This window comes from Notechis scutatus, chromosome 8 (genome assembly GCF_049901735.1).
Source record: "Notechis scutatus isolate UNSWTSFEM ecotype Mainland chromosome 8, rNotScu1.2, whole genome shotgun sequence".
NCBI classification, from domain to species: Eukaryota; Metazoa; Chordata; class Lepidosauria; order Squamata; family Elapidae; genus Notechis; species Notechis scutatus.
This window is the reverse complement of record NC_142016.1, coordinates 11,641,358-11,664,118: the sequence shown is the minus strand read 5'-3', so window position 1 is coordinate 11,664,118 and position 22,761 is coordinate 11,641,358. Positions and strand designations below refer to the sequence as shown.

Sequence of the window (22,761 nt, the reverse complement as noted above, 5' to 3'; positions counted from 1 at the left end):
AAATTAGAATTTTCTACATTCTATTTTAATTTCAGTTCACATAGTCAACTGATTTTTCAACTGGCTTCTTACAGATAAAAGTAGATCTGACTGTATTAATAAGTGATGTCATTCCTTGAATTGGCTATGTAAAAACAATTTTGTACACAAATCTGAGGAATTCTACTGATAGCCCATCCACAGAGCCAAGGAGCTTAGGCCATACAAGCCAACATTTTCACTGAAAAGTAAAGCCCAATTTAACAAGTAGGGTCTCACGCCTAGTGTTCTGTGGGCAGTGCCTCAAAAACTTTCCCAAGTATGTCAAATGACAACTGGCAATTCTCCCTACCCAGGGTCGTTGATTCCACACCTGAAACCTTCTTGCAATGCAAGATGTCTTCACTATACAACATTCTAAAACTATACAATTTAGTTTTTAAACAGCAGATACAGTATCTTTATCCAAAAGTTTTTCCCTAGAGGGAAAGTAAGATATTTGTTTCTTCTCTCCATATTTGAAATGAAACATTAGGTATTTTGGTGACATATTTTAGGGAGGCCAAACAATATAGAATATGTCAGCTTTAAAGTTTAGACTCTAAATATTTATTTATGCTGTTTCAAGATTATCTTATGTGATTGTAATGCTTCCCATCTGTCATATATTCTCAAAGTTACAGACAGAGTTGTGGTTCTCCAAATCACTTAATTTCAGGATATGACCAAATAAGAAATGTCAATATTAAAATGTTATTTTCATTATGTTATGTTGCTCTGAAAGGCTAATCTTGTATCCAACTAAAATAAATTGCAGTTAAAAATATTGTCTGAAAATTCTAGTCTTCCTCAATCCTCCAGATTGTAAAAATAATCACAGCTTCCCCCAATTGAATAATGCCGTTCTTTCATTATAAACTTTGAAATGTATTTCTTCAAATCAAGGAAGATTTGCTTCAACCAGTTAGTCAAATCAGCTTGGATGCTGTTTTTTTAATTAATTATAAATTATTTAAACCCTTTAGAGTAAAAGAAAACCTAGCCTCAATGGTTGTATTTATTTTTATTGTCCATTAAATAATTGCACGATAAAAATTCAAAGTTTTGTTTCTGCAAGAAAGCAAGATTAACCTTAACCTGACTAAAATTCTGGATTTTAGAGACCTTAAAATCAAAGGTCTCTAAAATATCTCTCGTTTTGGAACAATTAATGCTATTTCCTTAGCCATAATCTGCTGTAACTTAATCATCCCCTTGATTAACCATGCCCACTTCCAACTATTACACATAAATTACTATATAATAGGACAAGATGCCTTATTTTGTCTGATCATAGTAGTCACTTCCCTATTAAATTATTTTTAGTTGGAGGAATATTCCTTTCAGGTTTCTTTATTTAAAAAGTTTCTATAGCTGTCCATCTTATAAGCAAACTTCTGGACAATTCTCAATAGCCATAAAATTATAAAAAACAAATTAAAAAGTCAGCACTTCAAGATGACCCAGCAATCATCCACAGACTCCCATGACTCTACCTGGATGAAGAGCCAGGTTTTTATGGCTAATGAAAAGACTAAAAGGGTGGAGGCCTGTTGGATTACTGGGGAGGAGGCAGTTTATTCCTCTAAGATAGGGGCATGGTTCTTAAGTACCATAAATGCCAATATTTCATGGAAGGAACCTGGAATCTGCCTCTTATCCGACCTAATGGGAAAGGCAGTTACAGTCTAGCAAATAACCTGGTCCCACGCCATTTAAGGCTTTAAAGGTAATAATCTGCACCTTGAATTGCACCTGGAAGGGGTCTGGAAGCCAGTGCAACTTGCACATCAGAGGAGTAAGGCAGGCAAATTTAGGAGCATAGAAAGCTGTGCATGCTTCTACATTCTGGCTCAGTTGTGAATTCTGGGTGGTCTTCAAAGGTAGTGCCATGTAGAGCACATTGAAACAAACAAAACAGAAATTGCTAAGGTATAAGTGATTGTGAGCAAAGGCCTCTTGGTCCAGATAACAGTACAACTAGCATACAAAAGAAGTTTTTGTAAATGTTCCTCTAGGCAGGACTTCCACTGGCTTTTTGAGCAGGAGCCATCAGTCCATTGTGTACCAGCCAAGTCCAGAAGAGTGTAAGTCCATCGACAATCAAAGATGATATATAACCAGACCATTGGGGATCAAAAACCCAAAGTCTTGTCAGAGTTCAGTTTAAGTTAGTTCCCGCCCATCTAACCATTTCAGCATCCAGGCACTTGGTCAGCACTATGATGTCAACTGCCCTGTGATGGAAATGTATAACTAAGTATTATCACTGTACTGATGATGCTGCATCGCTTGCCAGCAAATGATCTCACCCAGCGGTTTCATGTAAATATTAAAGAGGAGAAAAAAGAGGCTTGAACCCTGGGGGTTCCTGTATTGCAATGGCACTGGGCTTCATCTCTCCTCCCCCGCCCCCCCAAAAAAAACTCATGAAATGAAACCACCCACAATGATTGAGTTTACTAAATATGTAAGCTAAGGCCAAGTAACCCATATTACAAGTAGTTCTTGACATACAACAGTTCATTTAATGACTGTTCAAAGTTACAATGGCACTGAAAAAGTGACCTATGACTTATGATTGTAGCAGCATTGCAATGATCAGGTGATTTACATTTGGATGCCTGACAACAGATTGCAATGTCTTGGGGTCATGTGAGCACCTTTTGCAACCTTCTGACAAGCGAAGACAACATAGAAGCCAGATTAACTTAACAACCCTGTTACTAACAACTTCAGTGATTCACTTAACAAATGTGGTAAGAAAAGTTGTAAAATGAGGCAAAACTCACTGTTGTCTCATTTAACAACATAAATTTTGGGCTCAACTGTGGTTTTAAGTTAGAACTACCTGTACAGCTTTCCATGTTGCAATGAAATGATTCCAGCTACACAGTAGCAGGTGCCAATTACTATACTGAAATTTCCTTCCTCTTGAAATTATTGGTTGTGATTGAAAAATAGGGTATATGTGACAGGCTAAAACGAAGAAACCCCACTGCAATTCAATTCCAACTTAGTAGATTTACCACCAAGGACTAGATTCTAATTTGAAGCAACTGGATCCAGTCCACAAAAGTGAATACCACTAATCCTTCCATTCCCTACCATCCAGTCAGAGCTGAAGAAGCTTCTTGGATGAGAAGCAAAACATCTTCAAAGAAAAACCAGAAAGTCCAGTTGCCTCTTGAAAAACAGCACCTTTGGGACAACTATGACCTGGATGGCTGAAAATCTCCATAGACAAAACATTTGCAGCCAATCACTCTTGTATGAGCTTACCTAGGAGGAAGTCCCAGAGAATTCAAGGCAGCTTACCCTGTTTGTCAGAAAACCTTTTCTTGCAGTAACACACTTCAGAATGTGGGGTGCTGCTGTCTATCCCCTTTTGTAGCTTCCAGATGGGTGGGGACCACAACAGCCAGCATCCCCGGCCGCGGGAGCCTTTTCGGGGAGTTGCAGCCCCCACCTATTTGGAGACCACCTTATTGGGGAAGGCAGGAAAAGGAGGCGGCGCGACCTCAGGGAGGAAAACGGAGGCATCGTCCATAAAAGCGACGCGGAAGATGATTCACATCCCCCCGCCCCGCCCGGGGGAAGTTTGCCCCCCGACTCACTCGAAGGCGAAGAAGAGGCCGCTCGTAACCACAATGAGGCCGACCGTGAGGAGAAAGACGCTGCTGTGCCGCGCCAGCATGAGGCGCCCGCTACAATAGAACCGGTTGCGCCCGGGGAAAACCTCCCACTTGCGGCGGGGCCGCGAAGCCAGAGTCGCGGGGGCGGTGCTGGTGGCCACGGAGGTCGGGGGTCCAGAAGCGGTGGGGGCAGCCGGGGTGCCCGGCGGGATCTGCCGATACTCGCAGTCTTTCATGGCGGTGATGGCGATGGCGGCGGCTGGCCGCCCCCCGTCCGGACCCCCGCGGGCGGCGCTGCCAGAGCGCCGGGATGGGAGAGACCGGGCCGCTTTGCCTCTCCGGCGGCCGCTCGAGTAAGAGGGAGGGAGGACCAGCAGCTAGCACGCGCGCTCCCCACCCGCCTTCCTAACGCGGGCCTCCCGACGCAGCGCCCCCTCAAGCCGGCCAGGAGCCCGCACTGCAGGGCCGCGACCCTCACCGGGCCGCTCCCGCCAATTCACCTCAAGAGGGGAGATGCGCGCCACAGAGACCAGGCGCGCGCGCCGGCCAGACGGACTGGCAGGCTTCTTCCCCGCCGCGTTGAGGTACCACGCGGACGCCGCCGAGATACAATCGGAACTCGTTTGCCGGGAGGACCAACGGGGCACTCGGCTTCCGGATTTTCTAGCTCTGGTTTAGAAAAAGCTGTAAATATCGGCTTGGGAAGAATATGCGTAATTCGATGTTTTTTATGAAGATGGGAGATTTCTCTCCCCCCCTTTCAATATTTTGAAATTACTTCCAGAATATAGAAAGACGAGGCACCACTTCTAATACATATTATTTTTTCACGGCTTGTTTCATAGACCACGGTATGCTGTGCAGGTAGTTTTCAGCTTACAACCACTTCTTTAGTGACTATTCGAATGTTACAATGGGACTGAAAAAGTGACTTTTGACTGTTTTTCACACTTGCAACAGTTGCAGCATCCCCAAGGTCACATGATCAAACTTCAGCTGCTTGGCAACTGGATTATGACAGGTGCAATGCCCGGAAGTCATGTGATCATCTTTTGCAACCTTGACAAGTAAAGCTAATGGGGAAAATGGATTCAGTTAATAACTGTGTTACTAATTTAACAACTGCATTGATTCACTTAGCAGTGGTGGCAAAGTTATAAAATGGGACAAAACTCACTTAACTGTCATATTTAGCAACATAAATTTTGGGCTCAATTGTCGTAAGCCAAGGACTATCTGTATATAACATGCTTGTCTTATTTTGGCTGGTTCTGTATCGTGCATTGTGACAATTGTAGCTTGCTGAATAAATTTCAGGATTTGGCATGAAGAGCAGCCTACAATGTGGTGCTCTGGAATTTTAAGGTATTCTGTGGTTCATATGCTGTATAATTTGTCATTTGGTATTCAGGCTGTTTAAACACTACTCCAACAATTTCTAGCATGAACATATTTGGAGTTGTCACATTATTGTATAAGGCAGTATTGAAAACAAGCTTTGTGTTTGTTAAAATTATCACTTTGCACTTTAGAGAGAGAAAAAGCAGAGGCAACAACAATCTGTCAGGGTTGCTTTAATTTCAATTCTGTAGTGAGCAGGGATTGAATTTAAGTGTACTCTTCCAATTCTATGTCATTTTTGTCTTTGAGAAAAGTTGGAACTTATGTATTTTACATGCTGCTGATATATAAAAGCAACAACTGCAGTGATTATCCATATACAAAGTCAAACTCTGGTTACTTTTCATGTATACTGTAGTAGTTATTTACCCCATCTTTCTGTTTAAGAATATTCAACAGTTTTGGTTAAACAATGGGGCAATAAAAGTAATAAAGGAATGTTAATCACTAAACATAATAAACAGTGTTTCACAATTGATTCTCCCATAGAGTTCATAAAACATTTAGCCTAGCAGATCAAATACTTGCTGGAAAGAAGAGATTGTCACTTCTTCACAAAAGAGTGGGAAAAATCATTGAAAGAAGTGAAGTCAACCAGTTTGGACATGGAGTTCCATAGCAAAGGTACATAGCATGCTATTCCCTCGATTCCTACCAAACATACTTCAAATATTGGCAAGATGGATAAGTGAACTTCTGTACTTGATCTTAAGTAAGCAGGCAAGTTCACAAAGGAGACAGTCTCAAGTTCTTTACAAATATAAAATTGGTGTGCACTACCTAGAGATGGTTCTGAAGCTGTCCTCAGGCACCTGCAAAAGTTTCATGTGTTCACTTGACAAGATCTGCAGTAGCATTAGCTACCGTTTCAGGCTGGCTCAGATGTATAAATAGCTTTCAAATGCAAGCTCATATACAGCACACTGAGCTCGATATTGATTTTAACTGCAGTGTGCATTAACATATCTAGATTATGTCTGCTCCATTAAAAAAATGTGGCTTTCCCATCACAGCCTGTTCTGGTCAAAAGCAGAAAAAGCTTGTCAACATCCCCAGAGCGCCCAAGAGTAAAATGATGAAATTTAGAACTGTGACAGAAGGAAGGTAAAAGGTGGGGACATACCAAATTGAAAAAAAGAAATCAGTGTTGCAAGGCTGAGAACCAGACTGAAGTTGATCTGAAAATTTATGCCTGAAAGCTTGTCAGCTAAGGCAAGAAGAGCTTAAAAATTTGTTGACCTAAATTGATTTCTAAGAACCAATGGAACTACACCCAAAAAGAAAAAAAACTTTAGATAAAGGTTAAAATAATGATATGGGTAGTCTTCAACTTACAACTTTTTTTTTAGCAACTGTTCGGAGTTGCAATGGCATTGAAAAAAGTAAAATTACAACCAGTCCTCGCACTTAGATTTATCGCAGCATTCCCAGGGTCACTGATCAAAATCCAGGCACTTGGCAACTAGCACGTATTTATGACAATTGCCGCATCCTGGGGTCACGATTGTCATCTGTGACCTTCCCAGCTGGCTCTCTACAAACATAGTCAATGTGGGAAGCTGGATTTGCTTAACTGTTAAAATTATTTAACAATCATGGCAAAAAAAAGAGTATAAAATTGGGCACAACTCATTTAACAACTGCCTTACTTAGCAACCAAAATTCTGGTCCCCACTGTGGTTGTAAGCAGAAGATTACCTGTACCAACCTCTTGCCTCCAGAGAGACTAAAGCCAATTTCCGCTACAGTGTCAAGATATGAATTCAGATTTTTGCTATATATCAAATAACAGACATCACCACTGAAAAGGGAGATTGTAAGTGACTTGTGGAAAACCCACATTTTGCAAAAGTACATTTTTTAGAGGGTTAGGGTTTTATTTTAAAGCAGCCCTTGGTAGGTTACAGAATGGGTCTTGGGAGAGAAGAAAATATAGAAAAAAGCAGGGGGTAGGGTTTTTGGTTGTTTTTTTTGAAATTAGATAGATTATTTTGAGAAAGGATATTTTTGACTGCAACGTCGCATGTAAGTATTCTACTACCTGGTGTTATATTTTTGCTACTTTCACTGGTTGAGTTTACTGCCACTTTCAGATAATCAATCCTGCACCTTCAATTATTAGCAGCAAATGTTACCAAGTGTACAGAAGATAGGATCGGTGAAAAATGTTCAGCCTGTTCAGCCAGTAGATTCAAAATGGTTATGTCCAAGGAAAGAAATTGCAGTGAAGGATCAACCCCAGCAGCCAGTAGAAAAGTACATATCCCAAAATACATTTTGTGAGAATCCTGCTCTGCTTCCATTTGCTCAGAAGCATCAACATGGGGTTTTCATGTCTACTGCAGGTAGAAAAGAAATTATCCACTGAGGGTTTCTCAGCAAGGAATTCTCTATGCTTGGATGGGGAACCTCCATCATGCAGCAAAGGTTCATTGTCATAGAGAAGATGAGCACAGAACCAATAAAGGACTGGAGAAGATGAACCCAGAAACCTGGTAAGAACCTATTAAAGGAAGATAAAGGAAAAGATTTACATCCATATCCATGTACTCAAGACGTTTCAAAATAATTCCATGAAACATATCTTCATTCCAGCTACAAAAGCAAATGGATACAAAGGCAAAATTTGCTAGCAGGTTTTGCTGTAATAATATTTCTGTTCTATTTAACAACTTCTTTGTGTCTATCAATTATTCCAATGGCCCTGTCAATGTCAGCCAGTTTCTAACCCTACCCACAGTACTGTACCTAGAACTGTTTCAATCGGGTGGATTTGAGCTATTCTCCAAGTCAGCTTCCCAATCTCCATTAGTCTACCTTTAGAAGATGAAGATAAGATTTATTGAAATATGCATATAAAATTATTTGAATGGTTTAAAAAAAGTAACACAAACCATTCTTATTAGAGTAGCTGAAAAAAAGTATGGGTTAATGGGATGCTACTATATGCCATTGAGAACATTATCCAGAACTACGTGATGAATATGGCTATGGAGACCACAGGGGTTGCCTCCTTTTTCAGAATCTGAACTTGACATGTCATTTCAAGGCTGTGACTTTTAGCCTAAAAAGATTGCTCACTTTTGATGTGTACCAACACTAATTATTTAAACAACAATAAACATATAACATGGAATAAATACTTGCCTTGTTCAGTTATTCCAAAAATAAATACAGCATGCATGTGAAAGAAAGTAACAATGGTAAGAAGCAGCATACAGAGAAGCATACAGATAATGTGATGCCATTAGCAGAAAGGTAAACTCCCAAATTAAATATGAAGATGGTTCTATCCCAAACATAAGTGTGTAGAGTAATATCCAATGATTAAGAAATAACCTATTGTTAAAACCAAAAACAGACAAGCCAGAAATTACCTATTATTTGCTTTTAAAATTTGGTGTATCATTTAAATCAAATCCCAGGAGAGCTACAATCCAACTTGTTGCTTTCAGATAACACTTTCCAAATTGACTTAGAACTGTACATTGCAATGGATATGTTCTATAGTACACTGCTGCATATGTGAAATGGAAGCTAGGTAGCACAATTACAGATTAATGCATTTAATGAAGTAACCAGTTTCCTCAGATGCACAAAGTCAAATGGTTAAGCTATCATAGACTATTTAAAAGCCTTGACTCTGTTATTTTATGTCAAAACTGATTAATATGGCTACTTCTAGGGACTTGCCCCTCCATCATTCAAACACTGATCAGCATCATGCAAACTTCACTGGTTCTGACTGAGTATAATAGGCAGGAACTCTGGCTGCCTCTTGAAGATCAAAAGTGGTTGATGAATTGTCATGCAGTGAATCTTATTTGTCATTTTCCTCCTTATCCTACATATTCCCATTTAGGTGATACTCTGAATATCCTATATCTAGGATACTACCAGAAATCTTCCTACACTAAATATTTTTGTTTTCACACATATACACAAAATCCTTAATATGTTTATGAAATAATTATCTAATGGAATCTACAGCTGGTCAGGGCTGATATTCTGTTAAAAAAAAGGGGGGGGGAGTTGCCACGAAGCATCCAATTTCAACATCATGGTAGGAATAAATATATCTGCTCAGGATATACCGTTACTCATTACTTGATCAGTATTCAATATTTAGCAAGACTCACCTGGACGTGCATGAAAAAGGTCCCAAACACCAACAGAGCTGCTGCATGGACCACGTAGACTAATACACCAGGAGAACAAAAACCCTCTGCTGGCTTGTGTGAGTCATGGTCTTTCATGCCTGCGCTCTTCCTTCTCATCAGACCAAGGGTTAGACAGTGCCAGGGGTTGGCAGTGACATACGACCAGATTGCCCAAGAGCCCAACACAATAACAGGAGAAGCTAGCAGAAAGTTTGGGATCTGTTTGAGTTCAAAGTATCGGAGGAAGCCGACATTCCAGTAGGTATCTTGTATATAGGTGTAGAGCACAGGAAAGTTCCAGGAGCACCATGGGGGCTTCCCACCCTCTGAAGCTGCTACACGATACCCCTTGGATTCAGCCAACTGCAACAGCGGCTTTGGAATAGCATATCCCAGGCCAATATTGGGATGGCAGAACTTAAGGTAGGTGTAATACTGAAACAAAGCAAAAGGTAAAGCCACAGAGGCAGACATCAGCACCAAAACAGCAGCCAGTTTTAGAAACTGCCCTTTCTTCCACGACACGTTTTCACTTGCTTGAAAGCTAAAAGCAAAGGGTTTTGCCTGGGAATAAATGAGGAATCCTGCATTAATTAGCCCATTGGAACGTACTCCGGTGGCTAACGAAAAGAGAAGAAGGCTAACCCAATGATGCCCTTTCTCTAGCCTCCACAAGGCAGCAAGCACTAGGAAGGCAAACATGCTTTCTGAGTAAGCTGCTGCCATAAAGATGTTAGCTGGAGTGAGGCAGAAGAGGATGGCGGACAGAAAAGCCCTCCTTCGGCACCGCAGGACTGCACAGCTGAGCTCATACAGAGTCCAAGAGGCTAGAACAGAAAAAACAGCATTGAGGAGAACTGCAGATAGGAGCAGACAGCTCCGGAAACAGAGAAAGCCTTGGAATGGCCAGAAGATAATGTTTGCAACCACTTTTAGGGTCAGGGGGAAAAGGGGGAAGAAGGCACAGTTGTGCTCATATACGTAGCCATGCTCAGCTATGAACAAGAAGTGCTCTGCATCCCAATGGGAGAGGCCTCCCAGGAACCATTCCAGCAGTTGGTCCCAGAACCCAGGGTCAGACAGGCGGGGAGGAGAGAAGGCATCTGCGGCATGATCGGGAATCAGGAGATTGAAAAGGGCCTGGGTGAAGAAGAAGGAGAGAAAAAAAAGCAGAAAATGGCAACTAAACAAAGAAGGTTCTTTGAAAAGATCTCTCTTGTTCCACATTATTCTTTTCAAGCCATTTAAGAGCAGAGGTGTTCATAGCCATTAAAAAAGCAACAAACGGAGATGTATATTGAACATAGTGGAAAAGTGCTATTTTACACTTTGGTTAGATCTCATTGCATTCAGATCCTATTTGATTGAAATAAGGAAGGCACCCAAACAGTCAAACAAGTAGTCCTCAACTTACAACCATTCGTTTAGTGATAGTTTGAAGCTACAACAGTACTGGAAAAAGTGAACTATGACTGGTCCTCTCACCTACCATCATTACAGCATCCTACAATCATGGGTTCAAAATTCTGGCACAAAGATCAGACTGGAGAAGGGAGGGAAAAAGGGAAAAAAAAGCCACAGTCTGAAACAAGGTATCTTTTTTAGAGATAAAGGATAAAGGACAGTGTATAATTTAAGAAAGATTCTGCAAGAGTACATAAGATAGTATTGTAGTATTTGCATTTGAAATAGTCTATTGGAATATTATAAGATTTAACAAAATATTAAAATATTAAAATGTTTTATAATGATAGATTTCAATATTTAATAAAATATCAAAGAGAATGTGTAAAATGATTAATGCTTAGTTATACTATTAATTAGAATTAGAATGGAAATTATATACTTAACTATATTATAAGTTTATTATTCTTTTTTTTCAAAATGCAATATGTAGAATGTACTAAGCAGAATCAGGATAGAAATTATGTATTATTTTAAGTGTTACTTTAGGGAAAGGCGTCACACCTTAAAAGTGATTACAGGGGAAATTCTTTGCTAAAGAGAAGAGATAAATAGATGATTGGAAAAGAACGGACAAAAGATACAAACATAATGATTTTGAAATAAGATGAAATAAATAAAATATAATTAAGAGAGTGAAAAGAAGGGAGAAGTTATATAGAAAATATAGAATGGTTAATAAGATATGAATGGTATATAAGGTGAGCATGAACTTGATTTAGGTCTGTAAAAAAAGATGTAACCCGGGGCTAAGCCACTTTTCAAAAGAAGTTTTATGTTTTGTGTTTTGGTTAACTATGTTTTGATTGTGAATTAATAAAACCTTGGAAGAATAAAACTAAAGGGAGAGAAATTTGGAAAAGACATGTATAAATGATAATTAAGGGGGTTTTATCTTTTTATGTCTTGTTTTATGTTTTGTATTTTGTGTGTTTATGCTTGATTAAGAATTAACAAAACCTTGATAGAAAGAAATATAATTGAATAAAAGTGAAGGGAGAAACAATGAGAAATTTGGAAAAGATATATACCGTTTTGCCGGCGTATAAGACGACTGGGCGTATAAGACGAGCCCCCAACATTTCCACTCAAAATATAGTTTTTGTTATATACTCGCCGTATAAGACGACCCCCCACTTGGAGGCATGCTTTTCAAGGCAAAAAGTCGTCTCATACGCCGCAATACGGTAAGTTGTAACACTTGGGGTATTCTGGATATAATTCTTGATTGACACCCCAACCCCTTTCCCCCAAACTTACAAAGCCACCAAAATGCTTTAGAGAGGCAGCTTCGCCTTTCTCAGGCTGGCACTCAATTCCTCTCCCTTTCTTTGTGACAGCCCCGCGTGCGTGCCATCGGGACTCCAAGGGTGGGGGATGGACAGCTGCCAACTCACTCACTCACTCTCTCTCTCTCTCTCTGTGTGTGTGTGTGTGTGTGTGTGTGTGGTGTGGAGGGTAATTCCGCTATCTCTGGCCTCCGCTCGGTTTTAAAGTCGCTTGGCCGGTTCCCAAGTCGCAGCGCGGCTGGCCGGTGCAGGAGGCAGATCTTTCTCTCTTAAGCGGGGGGGGAGGAGGGGACAAGAGGAGGGACGGGACGGGACAGGGGCGGGAGGAGGCGCTCGCCTTCTTCCACCGCCCACCGGACCCTTTTCTTCCCAAGGGGACCCTGGAAAGCAGCTCGGGAGCTGGGTGGCCCTGCCAGCGGGGTCCCATCAGGAACTTCCTGAGGACATCCCCCCGCCCCAAGCACAGCCCTCCCGGTCTTTCAAAGAGGGAGGGAGAAGCGGAGGAGCAACTTGCCGCCCCCCCCCGCTGCCCAGAAGGAGGGCGCCACAGTCCACCCCCCACCTTCTCCCCCCACTCCCTGGGCCATTACGCGGCTCGGGGCTGGCTGGGCGGCGGCCCGCCCAGAGACCCTCCGCTCCACCCCCACCCCACCTCCAGATTGGCCTCCAGCGCCCGAGCCGGGCGGAGGGTGGGTGGGTGGGTGGGAGGAGGAGGAAGAGAGACTCCGGCTGGGCTTGAAGGGGCTTCGCAAGTTGCGGAGCTCCGCCCCGTCGCTCTTGCACCGAGTGACAATGTATTTACCGGCGTATAAGACGACCCCCCACTTGGAGGCATGTTTTTAGGGCAAAAAGTGTCTTATACGCCGGCAAATACGGTACGTGTTTAAATGGAAATGTGATAATGTGGAACTATGCCTTAAAAAATAACGCTTTATTTGCCTTGTTAAAACTTATAAGTAATTTTTGAGAAAGGAGGTTTTATACTTTGATGTCTTATGTTTTGTTTGTCTTTAAAACCAATAAAACTTGTTTTATAAAAAAAAAATATTCTGGCACTTGGCAATTGGCATGTATTTGTGACAGTTGCAATCTTCCAGGGTCCTGTGAATGTCATCTGGAACAAACTTCCCAGCCAGTTTCTGACAAGTAAAGTCAATATGGGAAGCCAGATTTGCTTAACAACTAACTGATTCACTTAACAAGCTCAGTAATTCATTTAACAACTGGCAATAAAGATTGTAAATTCAGGGATGAATTATTTAACCACCACCTTGCTTAGCAATGGAAATGCTAGTCCCAATTGTGGTCATAAGTCAAAGACTACCTTTATTTGTATTGTATATGGAGAGACTGTTAAAACAATACCTAATGAATATAAAGCTGCTTAGACATGCTTGCTCATCATTTGGCCATTTTCAACTGACTGTGTTAATCTTCACACTCCAGCATGCCTGCGTGTATTGCAAGTAGTAAATTTCTATTTTTCACAGTGAGAAGTTTATTGTAAAATCAGCTGCTAGGTTTATGCATAATTAATCCCTTGAGTCATAGCCATCAAGTATCAGCCACATTAGATCTCCATATGCCTTATTCTCAGGTAAAGCAGACAAAGGGAAACATTCTTTGCCTTCACTTGCCAAAGTGAACTATGAAATTCACTGCAATATGATGCAATGATGGCTACTGGCTTTGGTAACTTTAAGGATGAATAGTGACTATCAAAAGGAGGAGCATGTAGGCAGATCTTTATAATTAAGCTTTTGTTAGAGTTATATCCCCACCTCCAAATTTCCACAACAACCGTGTGAGGCAGGTTGGGTTGACAGAGACAGAGAGGGGGCCAAAGTCACCAGGTCAGCTTCTGCAGCTGAAGCTAGAATTGAATCTGGTCTCCTAATTCAACTCATTAACTACTACACTGTGCAGGCAGTGGTCACTAAGACCATTCAAAATTATGACAAGATTCTTATGACATGATTCTGGAATTCTGACAGCAGAAACCCTTCACATCTGGAGTCACATGAACATCATTTTAGGCACTTGGCAACCAGTTCACTTTTACAGCCAGTTGCAGTTGCAGTTCCACTCACATGATTACAATTTATGATTTTTTGTTGCCATTTTCCAGCCTTTTCCAGAAAAAAAATATTATAGGAATGAATAGACTCTATGAGTGCCACAAAAAAATATCATAAAATCAGGTCAGTCTCATGAGTCCCTTGAGTTACAGCCATCATGATTTATGGGCTCCATTATGGTCATAAGTCGAGGACTATTTATACTAGCTTCTAATAGGATTGCTCTTCCTGGATTGGCCCATGTGGAATTTTAGGAAACTCGCTAAGTGAATACTATAGTTATGTCCCTTCTTAATTTACAGCATGCGGATTCTTTTCTCAATATTTTAGGCAAAGTATAAAGAACACCCTTATCTGTGGATGGACAGATAATATTACAATAATATTACTACTTATTATGTAATTATGGTTTTATAATTGAGTTTTATGAATTATTTGGGGACTTACCTGAAGCAGAAGTGTAATAATTCTGCAAAATACTGCAAAGCAAACCACCTCTTGGCAACATGTGTCTCTACAATTCCTCAGTGGCATCCTGGCCTTGAAGCTCACTCATCGGATCATTGTAAACATACATGTAGGGAATTTCAGTAAGAAACATTGAAAGCCTAAAACCAGAAAATAAATTCAATGATACGAAGGCTAAAATTCATTGCCACATTTACAAATTGGGTATTTGTGTCTGGTATTTCATTTTGGCTGTTATGTTTATGTGAGGCACAACTTCATTGTTGCAGATCTTGGGCTGGTCCTCCTGGCAATTTGTGTTTGTGTAGCCTGATCTAGAGCTGTGGTTGGCATATTTCTTCAGAGAATTGCATAAAAACTCATTTACAAAATATTAAGGAAAGACCTTTTTGTACCTTAAGTACAAGCAAGCATTTCTCCAAAACTGATGATGAAGTAACCTTTCATTTGAAAGAAAAAAGAAAGAAAATCTTATGCAAAGCTAAGCCAGGCTAATATGCTCCTTATTTCTAGCCACTTTATTGATTTTAAGAATAAATTTTCCCAATTATCAGGAGCTAAGTGGGGAAAATAATCCTATAAAATGGAAAGATTAAATGGTTTGAGATTCCCTGCATTTTAAACTGGCTACCACCAGAGGGAAGCAAATGCTCACTGTGTTCATAGTTCTCCAAACAGTTTATCAGTGTTTCTCAATGTTTGCAACTTGAAGATGTGTGGATTTCAATTCCCAGAATTCCCCACCTAGCTGGGTGAGCCTAAGGAATTCAGGGAGTTGAAGTCTACACACCTTTGAGCTGCCAAGTTTGAGAAACACTGCTGTATACTGTTGTGACAATCAAAATGTAAATACAAAATTGCTGGCTACAAGAGAATGGCTTCTCCATTTATGGCATGCAATCATAAATGATACATCAGATACCTCATACATCAGATACTGGTACAACTACACAGCTGTGTGTTCTTTCCACTTCCCTTCTCCCTATATACCAATGACTGCATCTCAAACGATCCATCTGTTAAACTTCTGAAGTTTGCAGATGATACAACAGTTATTGGTCTCATTCGAGACAACGATGAATCCGCATACAGACAGGAGATTGAACAATTAGCCTTGAGGTGCGACTGGAACAGAACACACTCAAAACAGTAGAAATGGTGGTAGACTTTAGGGAAACCCTCCCATGCTACTACCTCTTACAATATTAGACAACACAGTATCAACAGTAGAGACCTTCAAATATCTAGGTTCTATCATATCTCAAGACCTAAAATGGACACCTAACATTAAAAGCATAAAAAAGCACAACAAAGAATGTTCTTTCTGCGCCAACTCAGAAAGCTCAAACTGCCCAAAAGGAGCTGCTGATACAGTTCTACAGAGGAATTATTAAGTTTGTCATCTGCACCTCTGTAACTGTCTGGTTTCGCTCTGCAACCCAACAAGACAGACACAGACTTCAGAGAGTAATTAAGACTGCAGAAAAAACAATTGCTACTAACCTGCCTTCCATTGAGGACCTGTATATTGCATGAGTCAAAAAGTGGACTGTGACAATATCTACAGACCCCTCATATCCTGGACATAAACTGTTTCACTTCTACTCTCAAAACAACGCTATCGAGCACTGCGCACCAGAACAACTAGACACAAGGAGTTTTTTCCTGAACATCATCACTCTGCTAAACAAATAATTCCCTCAACACTGTCCAACTATTTACTAAGTCTGCATTACTATCACTATTCTCATCACTCTTATCACCCATCCCCTCCCACTTGTGACTGTGTGACTATGACTTTGTCACTTGTATTCTTACAATTTATATTGACTGTTTCCCAGTATGATTTGATTGCCTATTTGTATCCTATGACTATATTAAGTGTTGTACCTTATGATTCTTGACGAATGTATCTTTTCTTTTTATGTACCGAGAGCATATGCATCAAGACAAATTCCTTGTGTCTCTAATCACATTTGGCCAATAAAGAATTTATTCATTCATTCAATTTCTTACCCTTATGCATTCTGTGACATTCTATTGATTGGATTTTAGGCATCGGATAAACATTGCTGTTTTTCTAGTTTTTGTGGTCTTGTGATTATACTACTGTTTTTAAATTCTATTAGTTAAGATTGTGTTGTTTAATCTTTTATAGTATCCTGTTATCTATGATGAAAATATTGAAAATCAGGATTCAAATATTTAAAATAAGTTCAGAATAATAAAACCACATTGCTAGCTTTCAAGAAGCTCAGAAATCAATCTTAATTAAGCCAATAATTTCTGGTAGATGTGTCTAAGTCAAGAATGAAGCTCAGAAAAACCATATACAATAATGTAACTTTAAGCCTCCATACTCTGACATTCAGTTTTTAAGATCTGCAATCTTTTTCTTGTATTATTTAAGCAAATACTGTCCTCTTTCTCAAAACTTGGGAGAAACTGCTTTCGTTCCTATTTTAATCTATCAGTGGCAATAAGACTATCTAGCTATATATAATTGCTCTGAAGTATCCAGAGAAGTTTGCCATTATGGTTGCAAAGTTGCACTTGCATGTAAAGCCTCAAAACTCCAGTGTTAACCTGATAAAAAATGTTTTCCAATCTATTAGATAATATATCCAAAACCAAAACTGTCAGAATGAGGAATACATTAAGTTCATAACTATATGAATAAAGATGCTTGAATACACATAGAACAGAGATTGGTGATTTGGGTTGCCCAGGTTAAACTTGAAAAATCTAATTGGACCAAAAAAAGATCCACGCAAGCAAATCTATTTCTTTTGTCATATAGTTTCTTCCTGATTTAACCTACTATATATACACACACACATACATGCCTTTATTATTTAAAGAAGATGATTTATATTATGAGAATAATGACTTATCTAGCTCATTTGAAACCAAGGCAGAAGCTCGCGAACAAACCTAGGCATAGCTTCTTAAAATGGTGCCCAATATTGCACAGCATAAAGTTCATACACCGCATTTCCAATGTTCTGGATTCATATACAGAAATGTGAAAACACAAGATAATTTTATGTGTGAAAACTAAACCTGAGGATAATATATCTATATATGTATCAAAACAGAAATAAAAAATACCTTCAAAACTGTAAGAGGAATAAATTGTCCCAGTCGCCAAATAGTTAAGTTGCATGAATCTTTTAACATCTATCGTTATTTTACCTCTCATCATACAGAATCTTCATCCAAAAAAAGCTGATTTCAGGTTTCTGTAAACAGAAAATGGTAATGCTAAGAAAATGATAGTAGTAAGCAAAATACTGTACTTAAACGGCTGTGTATGTCATAAAAAGCAAGACTTTGGGCTCATTATAATATGTAAACATTATTTTTCAACCCCGACAACCTTAAAACATTTAAAACTAGCTCGATACCCATGGTTCGCTACGAAAGTATGTGGTCAGGCTTAGTTTTTGGGGAAGAAAATAAGGGGGGGGGGATTGTGCCTCAGCCTACCAGCATCCATTGATATTCATCTGGCTAGCATCCTGTCAGTGTGTGAGAGAATTGAGGACTGTTTGGAAAGTGAAACAGTATTTGCTGTGTGAGCAAGAAGGAGACAGCAAGGAGCCTGGGCGTGGCTTAGTTCAACTGTTCTGTACTAAAGCTGATTGGTGCTGTGAAACTAAAAGTGAAACTGAAACTCCTCTCCTGTGCTTGTGAGTTTGCATAATGTCTATAGAGATTCTCAGTCATCCAGGTCATGGTTGTCCCAAAGTTGCTTTTTAAAGAAGCAACTGGACTTTTGGGGGTTTTTTTGAAGACGTTTCATTTCTCATCCAAGAAGCTCAGCTTCTTGGATGAGAAGCAAAATGTCTTCAAAGAAAAACCAGAAAGTAGTTGCTTCTTTAAAAAGCACCTTTGGGACAACAGTTTGCATATACACATTCCTGCTCTGTTTAAGCATTCCTGGTTTTACAAAATATCAAGCAGATCCTGAGAAAGCATATGATTTAAATGCAGATCTCATCTTTGTTACAACCTTCCTGAAACTCATGCTCTCCACATATGCCAAGTTCTTCTCCCAGCATTTGACCAAGAAGAGCCACTAAAGATGTTAAGTTATAAGTAATTCTTTGAGCAAGAATCCAAGTACACAATCTAGAAGTCACCATATTGGGAGAGGCTGTATTAAAGGGGTGTTGGTAAACAGAGGTGCAAGCCACTTTTCTGAACCTTCACACTATATGTATCAAGGTTTTGATGTAAAAGGATAGGGTTTTTATACTAAGTCAGCTTGTCTACCTATCTTATCAATCATTTTTTCCAACTAGCAATAAGGACCTAAGAAAGTGGTGTTTTCTATCATCAGGTACGCTCAGAATGCAAATTACATCCTCTTTCATTAAATTCACCCCTCTTTTCCTTATGTATAGAAATTACTTAGCTCCACCTTTTCTCTCAGAAATCCATGTGAATCTACGATGGTCATATTTTCTTGCAAAAAAAAAAAAAAAAGGACAAACCAAAAAAAGGGAGGGGAGGTCTGAAAGAGGTTCATAAGGATATAAAGCTTAATTGTTTATATTTATGAATTTGTTTCGCAAAGAAAAATTCAGGGTTAAAACTTTACAAAAACACGCTATTAAAAATATCAAACAAGACTATATAAGTTATATTAAAAAGACAATTCAATTTCTGTATTTTTCACATGAATGTGAAAGACTGTGCACTGTGGTATTATTTGTATGGTAAAAGTTAAATAACCCAAATAAAGGACCAAGTGAGTTTTTGAAAAATAGTCTAAAGGGCAGCTTTCTTAAACAAAGGACTGTTCCTTAGACTAAAGGGCATACAGCCACTGCATGTATCTCCCATGTATATCTATTAACTCAACAAGCCCTGTGTGCTAACTTAAAACAAGGTAGATTCATTCGTTTTCAAAATACACACAGAACTACTTTCACCATATTTTACCCCCGTGTGTAGTGAACCCTAGCCCTTAGCGTGAATGTCAAAGTGTCACACACAAACTCAGGAAAATAATTCACCAGGTTGAATTATACCTCTGAGCAGGTACCTAAGACTAAGTGGGCCATGAGGCTGTCTGGAGTCCGCCCCTTCCATCAACCCCAAACCCTTGGGAAGAGTAGGAAAACAGGGGCAGCTTCTATTACTACCCCAGACTGGACCAGGTGGTAGAGAGGGCCAAAGGGGCGTGAGGGAGCGGAAGGCCTGGAGAAGGGAGGGGCGGATGGAGTTATAGCTACACAGGTAAGAAGAAGGGAGCCTATAGGATAGTCCGTAGCCAATAGGAGGGGCCCATGCGGGGCGATGCTTCTGCGACCAGACCGTCCGGGGAAATGTTAAAGAGTCGGCCCCGTCTCCCTGCCGCCCGTCCCAGCAGGGCGGTAGCGCCCCCGCCCCACGCTGCAACTTCAACCACACATCTCGCTCCCCGCACACTCACAGATCCCATTCCTCCTACTTCCGGAAAGCACGGGGCTCTCGGCGCCTGCGCAGTAACGGAAGGTAGCCGCCCTTCCGGCGTTAAAACGCAAAATCATCGATAATAGGAGAGAGAGAGGGGCAAGACGAGTTTCACCATAGAGTTGACATCGATAAAATGTATGCGTGTGTGTAATTTTATTGGTTTTTAAAAACATAAACAAAACATAAAAACATCAAGCTGTCTTCCATAGGTGTACATACAGTGTGCCGGTTGGTTTACAAATTGTTTTGTGCTTCCATAAAACTTTTGAGGCTTTATAAGCCAATGCCTTGGAGCTGATAAAGAGGTTGAAGCCTGATTAGGCGTGAGTCTTCCCAATCAGGACAATCTTCCCAATCTAACCTGCAGTTACCCCTTGGGTGCATTTCCCAATACAGTACTTGCTTACCCTGTGGGAAGTTATGATGCGGAACGCACTGAATTTATTTGCGGGATACGAAGGAGTTTATGAAAGGAACACCACCACCACTCAAGCCTTGCATAGGGATGTGAAGCAATAGACGCCATATTTGTTAAGGGATTCAGGACCGACCTTGCAAAGGCCTTGTCTGCAGTAGGGCAGAGTGTAGCGGTTTTCTCCCGCGAATTTAAATGCTGCAGGGTAATTGTGAAGCAAACAGAGTTTGTTGCATAAAAAAATAACTGAAATCACGTCTGATGCCCAGCTCTTGTATGGAGTGATAGCACTGGAGCCTGACTTTTAGAGGTTTCTATTATAGTTCCCAGAATTCATGACCATTTGCTATGTTGTCCAAAACAACTAAAGATGAGCAAGGGAAGTAGAGAAGCCTTTTCTCACCACTTAACAAAATAACAGTGTTGGAAGAAAGTCTACTAGTCCAGTGGTCACCAACCAGTTGGCAGGGGACCACTGGTGGTCCGCAAAATTTTTTTGGTTGTCTGCAGAGAAATGTCACCCCCAAAGCAATTAATCCAGGCTGCGCGGGAACACAAGGTTACACCGCTCACATGGCCCGTGGGAACACAAGGCTTGCGTCGCTTGCATTGCGAACATGAGGTAGTATGGGGAAGGGCGGAGGCGGGAACTTGCCCTAATCGCCCCACATGCCTCGCCTGACCACTGGGCTGCTTCTTTCTTCTTCTGCTTTTGGCTGCATGCAAGGAAAGCAGCAAAAGTCTTTCTTTCTCTCCCCCAAACTCCACCAGAAATGAGTCTTTAGGACCCTGCAAGGCATCCTGCTCCAAGAGGCTGTGCCGACTCATTTCTGGTGGAGTTTGGGGTAGAGAAAGAAAGACTTCTGTGGCTTCTGCTGTTTTCCTTGCATTAAAGCTAAGTCTCTATCTCTCTCCCCCTGAGAACAGAGCTGGAGACGGTATTCTGCGATCCCAAATAAAGAATCATCGATCGATAGAAAAACAGGATGGGGAATTTTCCTGCAGACTTTTTGGGGGATTTTCCCAGGGTCTCTGGTCTGCGGGATTTAAAATTATGAATTTGGTGGTCCCTGAGGTCCAAAAGGTTGGCGACCCCTGTTCTAGTCCAACCCCTAGCTCAGGCAGGAAATCCTACATCATTTCAACAAATGTTTGTCCAATCTCTTCCTAAAAAACTTCCTACAGTGCAGCTGTATTTGATCTGCAATTCTCTATTCTTTGGAGCATTTTAACCACAGTAGGCCTACAGTACTACCTTCTCAGTATTTGAAATACTCTTTGGGTCTACAAATTCCATTCCCAGCTATTGCTTTGGTTGACTGTTCAACCCTGAGTCAAGAATACCAAGAGACCAATATTCATACAGTTTTCACAACATATTCATAAAGATAAAATACTCCCCCCCAAATCCTTTCAAACTAGACTTTTTAAAAAAAGCTCAATTGACTTTCCTCCAAGTGCAAGAGAACTACTGAATGTGCTAATGTATAAATTTATGTATAAAATTCAGATTTGGGGGGGAAATCCATGCTTGTAACAAAATTTTACCTGCACAAAAATCTTTTTTGTAAAAAAAAAAAACAGCTATGACTAAGCCAAAGTTTTTTAACCATAGTTGAATGAACATCATATTCATCCATAAATGATGAAAGTTTCTATGTTAAATATGCAAACTAACTAATCAACAATTTTGTGCTTTTGCACTGTTTCTCAATCTTAGCAACTTCAAGATGATTGAACTTCAACTCCCAGAATTCCGAGTTGTTCACTTAGAAGTTGCAAAGATTGAGAAATATTACATAGTGTGAATCCAGCTTGAGGAGTCTAAAATGAGCTTTCCCCACCCTGATGCCCTCCAAGGGCTTTTGATTTCAATCCCCATAATTTCCTGTTAGCATGACAGCAGCCAAACTGGCTAAGAAATTATAAGCACGAAGCTCAATGTACTGTATCTGGAAATCTTCAGGGTGAGCAGGACTGCTTTAAATACTGCTGACTATGGCAAACTGCTGTGCCTTCCTGAGCTATTCCTCCCCAAAATCTAGGTGAATTCAGACAATTGACGAAGAAACCACTGCAGCCCTTAATTTCTAGATTTCTGTAAGAATCTAAAAATAGAATCAAGCCAAGGCTCTTCTTAGCCCAGCATTTTGTTTCTCACAGCAGTGTCAGAAATCACATCACATCTGCCATTGTTCCCTTGTAACTTACTTGGAGGCATGCTGACTTCTGACCTCAAGCTGAAACTTTTCTGGTTTAAAGACCTACAAGTTCTCAAAGCCACACTGAACTGCTGCAATGTTGATGAAATAAAATCTACCCTATTAGAGCAGTGTTATAAACATTCAAATGTCAGGCGGAAGATAG

At 40.4% G+C, this 22,761-nt stretch overlaps 2 protein-coding genes across 11 annotated transcripts in view; both read right to left on the bottom strand.

Annotated features, from left to right (window-relative positions):
- Window positions 1–6,773, bottom strand: part of ZDHHC18 (zDHHC palmitoyltransferase 18) — a 58,824-nt gene extending 52,051 nt beyond the window's left edge. For all 6 annotated transcript variants that reach the window (XR_015750447.1, XM_087970659.1, XM_087970658.1 and 3 more), the window contains exon 1: window positions 3,636–6,773. Coding sequence is in view for 5 of the 6 variants with exons in the window: in XM_087970659.1 (XP_087826785.1) it covers window positions 3,636–3,889 (254 nt within the window). In the remaining variant the exon portion in view is untranslated. The remainder of the gene's footprint in view (window positions 1–3,635) is intronic.
- A 137-nt stretch (window positions 6,774–6,910) lies between these two features.
- On the bottom strand, window positions 6,911–20,025 carry PIGV (phosphatidylinositol glycan anchor biosynthesis class V). Of its 5 annotated transcripts, none has more exons than XM_026676061.2 (5): window positions 19,957–20,025; window positions 17,625–17,755; window positions 14,493–14,653; window positions 9,194–10,354; window positions 6,911–7,557 (listed from the first exon to the last, which is right to left on the bottom strand). In XM_026676061.2, exons 3-5 carry the CDS (start codon window positions 14,577–14,579, stop codon window positions 7,255–7,257), a joined length of 1,551 nt encoding a protein of 516 aa, XP_026531846.2. In that variant the 5' UTR covers window positions 14,580–14,653; window positions 17,625–17,755; window positions 19,957–20,025; the 3' UTR covers window positions 6,911–7,254. The 5 variants fall into 5 exon arrangements, with proteins under 5 accessions (XP_026531846.2, XP_087826782.1, XP_087826780.1 ...); XM_087970656.1 differs by having other exon boundaries at window positions 17,709–17,755; XM_087970654.1 differs by having other exon boundaries at window positions 19,553–19,996.
- Window positions 20,026–22,761: the final 2,736 nt, after the last annotated feature.

Coding starts and splice junctions, on each gene's coding strand:
- PIGV (XM_026676061.2), bottom strand. CDS start 14,579: ATGCCACTGAGGAATTGTAGAGACACATGTTGCCAAGAGGTGGTTTGC. Junction 10,355..14,492: donor TTATTACACTTCTGCTTCAG/GTAAGTCCCCAA, acceptor TTCTTCACCCAG/GCCCTTTTCAATCTCCTGAT. Junction 7,558..9,193: donor CCTTTTTCATGCACGTCCAG/GTGAGTCTTGCT, acceptor TTCCTTTAATAG/GTTCTTACCAGGTTTCTGGG.